The sequence below is a fragment of the Apus apus genome, chromosome 1 (genome assembly GCF_020740795.1).
Source record: "Apus apus isolate bApuApu2 chromosome 1, bApuApu2.pri.cur, whole genome shotgun sequence".
NCBI lineage: Eukaryota > Metazoa > Chordata > Aves > Apodiformes > Apodidae > Apus > Apus apus.
In genome coordinates, this window is record NC_067282.1 from 156,316,976 (window position 1) to 156,330,745 (window position 13,770).

At 36.9% G+C, this 13,770-nt stretch overlaps 1 protein-coding gene across 7 annotated transcripts in view; it reads right to left on the minus strand.

The window, feature by feature from the left end:
- The window catches only part of ANO4 (anoctamin 4), a 199,672-nt gene that overhangs the window by 74,567 nt on the left and 111,335 nt on the right, over positions 1–13,770 (minus strand). For all 7 annotated transcript variants that reach the window (XM_051636787.1, XM_051636778.1, XM_051636771.1 and 4 more), the window contains one exon: positions 1,647–1,747. In XM_051636787.1, coding sequence (XP_051492747.1) covers positions 1,647–1,747 — 101 coding nt within the window. The remainder of the gene's footprint in view (positions 1–1,646; positions 1,748–13,770) is intronic.

Here is a 13,770-nt window from a genome sequence, read left to right on the forward strand (position 1 = left end):
TATTCACTGTTGTGTGGACATTGGACAATTACAAATTAAAATACCAGGAGCTGTAAGCAATCAGCAGCCTTTAAAACAATGGGTCAGACAAGGGCACCTGGAAACAGTCATACAAGTCTAACAGACATTCTGTGAAGTGCTGGTCCTTGTTTTTACATGGTAAACCATACCAGATAATGGTTTACAAATAAAAAATTCAGAGCCTGTTGAGCAGACTTTAGTAAATTACCATTATTTCCCCTTAACAATACTGTAATAATGCTCTCTCGGTGAATGTGGAAAGAATGAAGACAAGGTCCTCAAGCAGGTTAGGAACTTTTGATACTTTTTATGCTTTCCATATAATCTGAGAGATTTCAAAAAAGGAACTTGAGATCAGGAAAGAAGCAGCTGCTCACAGTGACTAAAATATGAGTTCCTGGTGTATTTCTCAATCATGAGACCTTATTCTACTGGGGGCAGGTTCATCTCAAGGAATGCCACAGGAATCGAAGAATGCTTTTGACTCAGACCGTTGTTTCTATGGCTAGACCACGTTTTAAAAATAATATGAATACCTTGCAATGACTTATGCTAGCTCTTATCTTTTTCTCTATCATCAAAAGTACAAGAAAGAACAGCTGAGGATTTGCTGTGAAAATGAAAACCAAAATACATACAAAATAAGCCTGCAATTTTGTCCTTACTTCATACCCATTTTTCCTAGTAAGCTCTGTTCTGCTACAGCTTGTCTTATATCAGAGGCATTGTTCATGCTTACATAGGAAGAAAACAGGAATAGAAATCCTACAAAGGACACCAACTCACTAGTTGCATACTCTGGGTCTGATCCTTTTCTTGCTCAGGAGTAATTCCATTAAAATCAATGGAGTTATGCACCTATAAACCCTGCTAATTGAAAGAAGAATCAAGACCTCTCAGTTCATTGGTTTTGGTCAGTTCCAGTGGAAGTCTTCAGGGTTTTTTAACAGTTCTGATAGCCAGCACACTAACATACTTTTACATAGAAATTTTCATGGCCCAACATGCAAATAATATTAAAGAAATGCTAAAAATAATCTGAATGATAAAGAGGAATGAATTTGGTTATCATTTAATAGTAGCATTTAATATAAGTTCTATATATTCTCGAAAGAAAAAAATAATTTATAATCTGAATTGTTCTCCCGTTAGATGGGATACTTATTTATAATCTGTATTTCCATAATTACAAACTATATAAGCAATTTACTGGTGCTGAATATATCAGATACGTCCAACAGACATGCACCTTCTGTGCTGCCTTACGTACCTGGATCTTCTTGACCTCCCATTGATTTCAATGAAATGTCCATTTAAAAAACAGCAGCGCACAAGTATGCAGGGGGCTCCAGCATTGAAGGGGTTAAAGGGCCTAAGGATAGAATACCCCATGAAAACAGCTGCACTGCTACAGCTCACTTTAATTTCAAACCAGTATTGTACTGCAATTGCAGGCATTAACAAGAAACAGCAACGAATATGGTATCTAAGGTACTCCGTTTATATTTTCTAAAGAGGTGTGGTATCTTACAGAAGAGCTTTTCTCAGTGCATTCTGGTGTTATTACATTAGCTTTACAGTACAGTGTGACTTCCCAGGTTGAGACAAAATACAACTACACCTACCTGAAAGGCATTCTTACATTCATTAGCTCAGCATATTTGCCCAGGACCTCCCAAGGGGCATGCAACTTCACAAAGATGACATCACTGTTTGTTAGAGACGACTGCAAAAGAAAAACAAAACAGCCACTAGGGCTTACTTTTTCAAGTAAAAGAGAAATAAATTGTGGTCAGTGGTCAATCTCTATTTTTCTACTCTTGAGCCACCCCTCCCTCTTCCGGATTCTTCTTCAAGCACATGCATTTCTATCAGTATTTTGTCAACTGGTTTCCTGGAAGCCATCCTGTGACTCCCTTTGGACCTCACATGCATTTCCTTCTCATGAAAAGGAGGACATGGCAGGGAGGCTGATGTGCAGTTGTGGGTTACCCAAGTGTGGGGTGGGAATAAGGTTGGTGGCTAAATCTGGGTCTGGAAGCTTGGTCCTGAACTGCAGCTAAAAGCAAAATGACAAGTCAGGATCTAAGTCTGCCAATTGACCTGGTGGTTTTCGGCACTCACACAGAAGTGCAGATGCATGGAGACAGATCTAGCAATCAAGAACAGTTTGCATGACAGTCTGGTCTCATAGTTATTGCTCCACACAGGCAAATAATGAAGTCACAGCTGCAAAGCCATGGTCTCCATCTTCCCTTCCTCCAGCTTCACTCCTAGCCACATGAATTCTGAATGTTAGGACTGAAGCCAGTGGGAAAAAGGAAGTGGGAAAAAGGGCCACAGCTATGCCAGCGAGATCTTTTTGCAGAGATCTTCTTTTATATGGGTTGTATGGAGTGTAGAGAGAGCTTTACTCAGAGTATTGGCACCAGAACAGCTCTTACCTAACAAAAAGCTGTCTGCTAAAGAACAGAGAACATGCGGTAAAGAGCAAAAAGAGAGAATTTTAGCTCTGTTTGCACTGAGGAAGAGAATTAGTACTCTTCAAGAAAGCTACAGCAGGGTCGGCTAAAGGCAGTATGAGAACACAAAAAGCCACGTTAATACTAGAAGATTAATTGGTCAAATTCTATTGGAAGCCAATTACATACTAATAAAATTGCATAAAATACAGCTTTTGTACATACAGACCTCTAAAAGGATCACATTAACAGGGACAACTACTACAGGCTGAGTTTGAGGAATACTCAGGAAATGAGTAAAGCTGTACAGGCTATGAGAAAGGGAAAGTGAGAGTGAGAAAACCAGGCAAGTAAATTGCTAGTTGGTTTCAGGGATGATTTCCTAGTTTTCTAGCCATTGTGTTATATTCAATGTTTTTCACATTAAGTCTTGGTTAATACAATGCAGTGGGTGTTCCTAAATCTGTTATTGCTTATCTGGAAGCTACAGTAACGATATGGGTGGCATGGCTAACATTTGCACTTTTGATACCTGTTTGATTCTTCCTTCCACTAACCTGATAGATGTGAAATTATTGAAATTTCTATAGCATGTTCATGTCCTTGGAGTAGCTAGAACTTTATTACTAGTTTGTGGAGTGACAGGAATGAAAGCTTCAATGGTTAAGATACAAATACATTATATTCTTTAGCACAGGAAAAAAAAAAACCACCACCACCCAACCAACTCACTAGAGAGTTGATATTTTCTTAAACAAATAAAATACTGGAATTCTCAAAAAATTACCCAAAGTACTATTGGGCTGCATGGAAAATGGATTTAGCACATTATGGAACAAGTGATATTCTGGTATTAAAAACTTCAGAAAAAAACTTGCTGTTCTTTAGCTGATGACTTTCTGAAAAATATTTCAACATGAAATGATGCAACGGCAACAAAATGCACCCAAGACATTTGCTTCAGAGACAATGAAGTCAGTTGTACTCTTTCCTTAGACTTTTATGGATTCTAAATAAGGCCTCTAACAATGTTTTTCTTTATAGGTACATTTCACAGATTATCTTTTATTTTCCAATACCACTTTAAAAAGTAGACAGCACAAAAACAAGACTAAGTACTGCTACTCCAAAAATTTCCTGCAAACTACTGTTTTGAAGGTGAGGTTAATTCAGCAGAGGACTAGCAATTTTGACATAAAGAGCTGAGATTAAAAAAAAAAACAACAACAAAAAACAACACTAAAAAAAAAAACTTAAAAGAACAGTCTAATAAGACCAAAATACAGAAGGAAACTATGGTCCTGACACACCAATAACATTTGAGGAATGGAGGAAATTTATTAAAAACAGCCTGCAAATTTAGTAATAGCTGTTCAGCAGGGAGCATGAAGACATTTTCCAACAAACTGTAGTTTAAGCCATACTAAATGTAGCAGTAACATATAACATGACTTGTGAAGGTGCTGTTTCACAAATGAACACTGTCTTAATCTAAATTTGATTTCTTATCTGTTACATGTTTTCACACAGAAACACATACAACTTCCACATAGTTATCCCAAACATAGACAGAGGTGTCTAAAAATATGTTTTACTCAACATCTTCTAACGTTATTTTTTAATGTTATGGGAGTTTCAGTTATTTCCAGAAGAAAGGTATAATATTGCTAAAATATGAACACGGAAATCCATTTCTCTAGAGTTTGCTCAATGCTAAGCCTGAGAAAAAAAAAGATTGGAAAGAGAAGAATACATCCATATAGAGGAGTAATAGAATAAAATGTCACATTTTCTTAATCTAAGGAGAAAAATAGCTAAACATAAAAAAAAAATCAAGACCACCATCTTAGTTTCAAAAATACATTAGTGAATGGAATCTGCTAAACCCTCTTAGGTCGGTATTTAGACAAAGTATCTTTCAGCTTCTAAATTTTTCATTGAGAGGAGAGGAACATTCTTATTTTGTAATTGACTTTTGAGGCTTGGCTCATTAAATGGTTTGGAGAAGTAAATTCAATTTCACCTTATGGGAACATGCAAACAAAAATCAATGTAACATTACTCCCCTTGGAAATTCAAATAAGATGATTATTGACATGAGCAATCTGCTAGAAAGTGATGACTGGATGATGAAGAAAGAAAAACAGAGGAATCAACAGGACAAACAAAGAGATAAAACACTTTGCAAACACAAAAATTGAAACTGACCTGTGGCACCAGTGCCTCTAGATTTATGACCATATGATAATTGCCAGGCCATCAATGTTCAAACAAATCAGTTTCAAACTGATTTATTAAGGAGGAATATCCATAGCAAAACAGATTTTCTTCTGGTCAGTAATAACATTCTTGCTAGTCTTCAGAGCAATGCAAAACCAGTGTGACAAGAGACTTAGGAAAATCAGAGAATTGCAGACTAGCTTAGGTAGGAAAAGACCTCTAGGAGTCATCTGGCTTAACTCTAACTTAAGCAGGGCCAACTTAAATCAGGTTGCTTCAGGGTTTGTCCCACTGAGTCCTGAATATCTCCACAGGCAGAGATTTTACAGTCTTTGGGCAACCCACTTGCTGAAATTGGCTGGAAAAAAAAAGAATATTTCCTATGAAGAAATGTGGTCTTCTCCATAGGAATGTTGACTGAAAACCACAAGTTTCAGGATGTGAAGGTGCCTGAAAACTCAAAACATTCAGAGGAAAGATGGTATTCTATGTAAAACAACATGTTTCTTACAAGAAGTTTTTTAAAAAATATTATTATGACTGAAAAGCAATAGCAAAGTCTATTTAGTTTACTTGAACCCTGATCTTCAGGTAGAATTCAGATCACCAGATTCTGGATTACAGATAGTCAATACACAATGGATTTCAGTCTTCGGTGCCATTAATCTACTATTTTTCATGACCTGTACCTTTCACCTCCTTCCTCTGTTCACTCCATAACCCCCTTTACCATCTAGAAATCATATTCCATAATTTCTTAAAATATTAGATTACAATTTTATAATTATGAGCTTCTATAGGTTAATTCCCAAACTTCCTTGCTTCACTGACAAATCACATTGCTGCCAGTCCTAGGATACAGGCAGCACCACAGGCCTACATATTATAAACTTGCTCTGCTGGCAAGACTACCTTTTCCTTTTACCATTAAGTTTATAGAATCACAGAATGGTTGGAATTGGAAGAGACCTTAAAAATCACCTAGTTCCACCCCCTGCCCCCCACCATAGACAGGGACACCCCCCACTTGATCAGGTTGCTCAGAGCTGCATCCAACCTGGCCTTGAACATTTCCAGGGGGATGGAACATCCCCAGCTTCCCTGGGCAACCTGTTCCAGTGTCTCACCACCCTTATACTAAAGAATTTCCTCCTGATGTCTAATCTAAATCTCCCCTCCTCCAGTTTTAATCCATTATCCCTCATCCTGTCACTCCAGGCTCTTGTAAAAAGCCCCTGCCCAACTTTCCTGTAGCCCCTTCAGGTACTGGAAGGATGCTATGAGGTCTCCCTGGAGCCTTCTCTTCTCCAGGCTGAACAACCCCAACTTTGTCAGCCTCTTTTCATTGGAGAGGTGCTCCAGCCCTCTGATCACCTTCATGGCCCCCCTCTGGACTCGGTCCAAATACAGACACTGTATTGCCAAAAGGATACAAATCAACCACAAACATGCTTAAAAACTAAGCATCATATTCTCCAGAATCACTATATAAAATGTGGAAGAGACTAAACGGGATTTTTCAGTCACTCCAGAAGCATAAACACCTGCTTTGGTGAGTTACACTCATCAGCCAGGCCAAGGAAAACTTGTAAAGGGTAAGTTCTTATTCTCCTTCTGAAAGGAGACACAGAGTGATGTCAACTGCTGTTGAATTTAAGTCTGGGATACTAAAATCATGTACTTGTGCAGGCATTCTAACTCCTTTTGGTCTAAATATATATTTATTCACAATTGACCTGACTCTACCCAGTCTGAAGTTACCATGGATATTTTGAATGGACGGAAAGTTATGCTGACATTGAACATCTTTCATGAAGTTCACATTTTGCTCTATTTCCAGGCAGTCTTCCAGGATCCAAACTGGTGATTATTCTCTTTTTTCAAATATCCTCTTGAACATTCTCCTCTAATAACAACTTTTTTGGTTCATTACTGATAATATTGTCAAGTCATTCCAAGACAAAAAGAACTGTGGACTCACTGATTACAAGCATTTCTTGAGTCTAAAAGTTAAGGAAGTTGAGAAATAAAGATCCACAGCTTGTCACCTTGAAAAAGGATAAAATTAGACTGTCTCTAATTCAATGGTGTAATTGTTTATCTGCCTTGAGGCTACTAAGCAGGCTATTGCAAAAGTACAATGCTCTCAATTAACATACGCATATCAGGAGGGGGAAAAAAAATCAAGATTTACCATTAAGGTGTTTTCCCTATCATAATTTAAGAGAAAAATACTCGAGACTCCCCTCACCTTTTAAAGTCTTTCTCATGGAAGTAAAAGGAGATAAATAATATTTTGAAACAAATCCAGCAGTCAAAATTAATGGGAACAGTGCTTTAATTTCCGGCAAACACAGTTTATTTCTGTTAAGACCGCAATAGAGAAAACCCCAGAAAATGGGAGAAAATAAACACCCTTCATCCAGTACCAATTATCTCTATAATCAAGCTCCATATGACATCTGAGCCAGAGTAGTAAATAGTAACTGCTACAGGTTCTACTGTTTTTGAGAATTACTTTGTTATGTTAACAGCACAGGTTGATTTGCCATGTGGAATGAATTAAGTGGAAAAACAAAACCCAGCAAATTTTAGTTGATTATACCATTCTTCCTCTGAAAAATCAAAGCAAATGTAAATTCACAAGGGTAATTCCATAGAACTGGAAAAGCAGCAGTAATAACTGCCAATGCTTTTCCAAAGTGCATATATTACCACCGGGTAATTGCTTAGATACTGTCAATATATGTCCAGTTCCAGGGAAAATATTACATAGTCACGAGCATTAACCTCCATGTTAGCAGATTAGAGGGATCTAGTGAATAATAGCCCCAATATCTTTCACATATTAGGATTTTAAGAAGCTTTTAACTTACAAGAAACTGCAAGGTAAAAGCAGTAAGGATAAAGAGTAAAAAAGAAAGCCCTAATTCATAAGTAGGAAGCTGTTAATAATCAATTTTCACATAAGAGGATACTGATATTTAAAATACAGAATAACTTAATATAAGGAAACAGAGTCACAGGGTTGCAATTTAAAATTATTTTTATAGGAAATCTCATCACAAATTTTGATGATCTGGTAAAGCTTTATCTTTACTTTGTAAAATACTTTCAGGGGTTCAGCTTCAGTGGAGTTAGTAATGCAGGCAGGTGTTTGACTTTTGCAAGCACTCAGGCAATGTGTCATCTAATCCAAATCAGAGCAGGTGTCATTGTTACAGTGCTTAATTTCTGGCAGCAGCTGACAAGATATCAATGTTGGAACAGAACAGAGGTAGTAATAAGGGAAAATATTTGCAAGTGTCCTTTCATGTAGACAAAAATATGTGAGTGGGAAGTAAATTTAAAGAACAGGGTAGGTCAATTGAGTAGAAGTAAAATGCAAATACTATTTCATTTCTCAAGTTCACTGTGCAATGATGAGCTTAGAGTCTGCAATAAAGAGATACAAATTCCTCCAAGAGAAGAAACAACATGAGAAAGGATGCTTTTCATTCTAACTAACGTCATCTGAGCTCACTTGCGATGGACAGGACAGATCTCACAGGAAGGTAACTTAGATGTGCTAAATCCACCATGAAAAAATATCCTCTGACTTAGACTCCACTTCCTAGAGAAAAGGATTAGAAATATCTGCAGCATGACCATCTTAATAGAAGTGGTTGATGGGAATGCAGAACACCAATAAAACATTTATTGATAATCCCACTAGCAAACACTGAATTAATACAGGTTTGACCCATCTAGGTAAGATTTCTGTGACAATTAAAATAGCTGATCATATGGATTTAATCTGATAAACAGAAAGGATGCATCTTTTAATTCCTCTGGACAGGAAGGTTATATAAACCTGTGAAATTAATTACTTGCAGATTTAAAAATGCAGATAGTTAAAACCTCAGAGCAGATCAATGCATTTTTACTTACGACCACATTATTTGACATTCAGTCTTTTTACATGAGGCATCAGTTACACGCTGCAATTTTACATTTAAAATGTTAATATTTTATACAGTGATATTTGAGATCATTAGACATTTTTTTACTGTATTGTTGGCAAAAAAAGGTCTCTTATGTACTATATTTCACTTTTGCCATCACAGGCCATTAAAAACGCATTGTACAATTGAACTACATTTTATCAGGCAGCTTCCTCTGTGATTTATCCCAAGTGTCAAATATAAAACAAATATTTTTCCAGCACAGATTTGTGTCTCATTAATCATTTTTTTGAAGTAGAAAATACTTACATTTAATGAATTGTCTATTAAATATTCATGTTTGCTTTTAGAGGCTTATTGGAGAAACATTGCTACAGCATAGAAAAAGGCAATTTATTTTTTGTTCAACAGTTAATTTCACAAACTTAATAATCAATCAAATGCACAAAACACGCAGACAGGCTAATTATAGCTTTTGCATACAAATAAACTAGAGGAACTGAATAAGCTGCTTATCATAACATCATAGAATAACAGAGGTTGGAAGGGACACTCAGAGGTCATCTAGTCCAAACCTCTGCTCAAAGCAGAGACAACTAGAATGGTTTGTCAGGTCTTGAATATTTCTGTGGATGGAGACCACAAAACCTCTCTGGGCATCACAGTATCTCTGGACAGAAAGGCCGCCACTGATGTCCCATTTGGGCATGTTTGTGGCAGCCCAGGTTTTCAGACCTGCCTATGCTCCAGCAAGGTTAAGCTATTTGGTTGTTCAGCTCCCTCTTCAAAGTCTTGTTTCTCTGCTTGAACAATTGAGGAAGACAAGAAATGCTTATATGACTATAAACCTAGATTCCAAAGTCTTTTCAATGTCAACACTTTACAGGATGCAGAGAACTGTCCTGTAGCTTGATACATCTCTGTCTTCTAAAGAGAGATGCCAGTGAACTCAACAAGACCATGGCTATGAGGAAGAGCCTATTCCAAACAACACTAGCAAGAGAGAGGTTTTAGTTCAGTACACGTAACGCAATGAAGCCCTGAGTTCTTCAAGTCAGCTATAAATCCACAATGTGAGGAACTACAGGCAGAGCTGTTAACCCTGACTGTAGAGCGAGTAGCAAAGTTAGTGCATGGGAATGTTAGCTCAGCTTTCTGCAGGAAAGAGAATATCACATAAGACTATTCTGACAGCACCATCTCAGACATTATGTAGGTCCCCATTTTCCAGAAAAGAAAAAGTACTAGAGAAAACACAAGATTCAGTTAAATGAAGGGGAGAGATGCATGTGAAGGACATGAATTACTCACAACTCTACCAGTTATAATTTCCCATATGCTCTTAAGAGTCTGGCTGACTTAAATGCCAGTTCCCCTGGTTTCACATCTCAGTTTTCTGGGCTTTATTTATCTTACGGCTAGGATTATTAGAACTGGAAAGAGTTTGAGGAGCCACCTTCTAATCATTAATTTCACATTGTTCAACTCAGTGCTGCTAAGCTCTTCTGCCTGGCTCATTTGTAGGCAGAGACATGAACGAGCCATTTTCCCTTTCCTTTTCTCCATTATGCAAGTAGTTGTTACATTCCTTTAATAAGATAACCATAGTTCATTTCTGAGCAACTGCACTGTGTAGTCTGACTAAAGGTACTCAACTGAACTGATGCATTGAAAAGATATAAACAAAAATTTTACAAGGGAAATTGCCTTGGAAATCTGCCAAAGCATATGACAGAGAAGGGATCTCTTCAGATACACCATTACTGAACAAAAGGAAAGTGCTTTCAAAAGCAAAATATGATTGCAAGATAAGCTTGATTACCACTGCTCAGCTCACAGCTCAAATTAATAGAATTATGTAGATGTACACTTTCCAAATCCTAAACCATGCTCAGCCTGTGTAAGACTTTCCACAAAAAAACTAAATATGCAAACCAACAAGAGTTTAAGACAAATCCATCTTAATGTGCTGACCGTACCAAATCACATTTTCATGTTAATAATGAAAAAAAATGTTACAGTCTAGTGCAGAGAATAAATTCCTGATAATTAATGGTCTATATGATTTTCTGTCTCTATTCAGCTAAGCTCAAAGTAGTTTGAGTTACATATATATTGAGATCATCTGATGTTAAAGAAATGTACATGAGAAATAGAAGAAAAATAAAAGCTTCTTAAGCAAAGGTAGCATAATTATAATGTAACTGGAGAGAAGATAAAACTGAACTATGTAATAATATCTCTAAGCTAAGAAGGGAGAGTGTTGGATCCTTTGTGCATCTCTGTACAACTCCCTTAATTTGCTAGATGTGCTTTAAATTAAACAGGGGCCATATATGGCAAGGACAAATTATGGTTTTGGACTGTTCTAATTTGTTGTGATAACGTGACTTCAATTCATGGCACAATGTACTGACAAGACAGACACCTAAACACAAGCTCTACTGTTGACCAGTTATTGCCATTCCCAATGTGCCTAGTGACATAAGGTGCTGGACGAAAACAGCTCCTGAATGACACAGAAGAGCAAAGCATCACCAGATGGAGCTTGATATTTTGATGGTTCAGACAAACATGGTAGAGGACAAAGATAATTTGTTCTCCTAGTTCAGAGCTCTTACATGAAGATTAAATGAGAGGAGTTACAGAAAACAAGCAAGCCTTCTTTTGCTTAAGGGCCAATGTCACTATCAAATAAAGCGATGTTCTGATCTGATTGCATAAGTTGCAAAGTGATGGAATTAATCCTAAAATGGTTTGCTGGATAATATTTACATTTGCAATCCCTATGAAGCTGTGAAACTAAGGCCTCAAGTAATACATACACTGGCAAAGAATCCCCCTCTCCAAATTCACTTGCACAGTGGAAACCAACTGCAATGAGGATAGTTACTTAATACATGATATAATTTTTCTCTAGAGATAAAGAAATATTAATGCTTTTTAATAAGTTCCCAAGATAGCAAAGGCCAGATTTATTCAGTTTAGGAAAGCACAAACGTCTTTGTTATCTGTTGACCGAAATGACAATAGGTGTCAACATTTCTAGAAGTTTTTATTTTGCTCCCTTTCCATAGAGGAACTGTGCCTCTAAGAGCTGCAGCATAGAATTCACAGTCCAAAGGTTGGAACAGAAGGCACTAAAGCATTTTTCTAGCTCTGCAGTACTATTTGGATACTTCTATTCCGCATAAAACTTTAGAGTAGAATTGAAATTCTCATCTATTGTACCTCTGGAAGTAGTATAGTTGGCATACTTAATGGCAGCCTCCTTCATTCTCTTATGCAGGGAATGTAAAAATGCAACACGAAAAGAAAAATAAGAAAAAATCTCATTACGCTTAATCATCTCAGTTTTTCTACACTTTGTAGATGCACTATTATAGAATTTTTCTTCTATTATAAAGATTTGCTGACAGAAAAATTATAAATCCCTTAGATGATTTCTGAAAAGAATCAATATGGCTTCGGCATCAAGGGCTCTATAACTTAAAATTCAATTATTTCATCGAAAGGAATTTGCTTAAAATCAAAACAGTTTGGGATCAATGAATATTGGAAAACATGTTTCTGAAATGGGGGAAAATTCCATTAGTGTTGCATCACTAGACACTGGGAAAAAATTCTCCAAACTGCAGAACACTTTCTCAGCAAACAACCTGCTTGGAAATTATAATTGTTCATACACGACAGGCTGTAGTTCCCGTCAAATATTTAAAATATAATATCTAGCATATCCTAGAAATACAGCGTAGGAATGTGCCATTTGATGCAACTTTATAGAGTCAGTATAGTTCCTTTGGCTGTACACACATGAACCCTCAGGCATAACATCTTTCTCTGTCTTACACAAACATACACACAACTGACAAACTTCTCCCACTGATATGTTTGTTTCTTTCTCCAGAATCCCATCTCTGCTTTGCTTGCTTGTCTTCTCCACATCAGTCAATGGCATTTTTCTCCAGATTCCCTCACACAACCACAGAAGGCAACTGCCCATCACTCTCTGTGTATGATGTGTGATGAGGGTATTTCCAACATCAGACCTCTGACAATGACCATCTCTGGAGCACAACAAGTTACAGATATCTGTGTTTTTCCAAATTGCAATTTGAGGAAGCAAAAGGAAATAATCTTAACCTTTGATCTGGAGGAACCTTGTATAAAATAAACATATATGAAATTCCACAAACTACCAAGGGAAGAAGAACCTGAAAATTCTTTATTTGCCCAGGTGGTATTTAAACACAAAATGGGAGAAAACTGAAAGTTTAGAAAACAATTTTTTTTTTTTTTCTGATAGCATTTACATGAAGGGCCAATCCAGGACTGATGTCACCTCTCCCTTAGAATATGAAAGGCTAACAGGAAAATATCAAAATCTTAGTAAGGAAAGAGCACTGGATAACAACTCTGAAATCACCATCACTCTGCATGGTTGGTGGAAAGTGCAGTGACAGCAACAATGGCAAGAAAATAAAGTCTAACATTGGAAATGTCACCAAGTGCCTAAAGTGATGAACTTAGCATATGAATTTTTTTAATGTATAACAAAAAGCAGAGAATAAATGGGGGGGTGGGAATCATGGCTTCTCTCTAGGTCTCACAAACACATTACCGCAGCACAGAAGGCAGAGGTAGTGAGAAGGCTGAAAGGCACAAAGTGCTGAAATGATAAATGCACAAAATGTCACTGTTAGGCTCAAGAAGTGAACTTAGCAACAGAAGCAAGAGTAGGGTAAGGTACATGAAGAGGAAGAAAATATCAAATTAGGAGCATATAGTGCCTAAATCTCCCTGGTCCTTTATTTTGTATAGCTATTCTGCAGGGTGTGAAGTCCAGCCTGAACAAGAAAGATGTGGATCAATTAAAGAAAGATCAGAGCAGGACAATAAGAGTTTTGGGAAATATGACCTAGAGAAAAAAAATGAAAGTGTCAAGGTGATTCAAAATGCAGAAGAAAATGCTAAGCAGACAATACAGTAACATTTTAAAAATAAGTAACAAAGAGTTGTGAATAGGAGGGGAATGAGCTTTCTCCATTTTACTTCTGAATCAAACAAGAAATAGCATGATTAAATTGTAGCAAAGGAGAATTTGGTCAGATATGTATAACAAA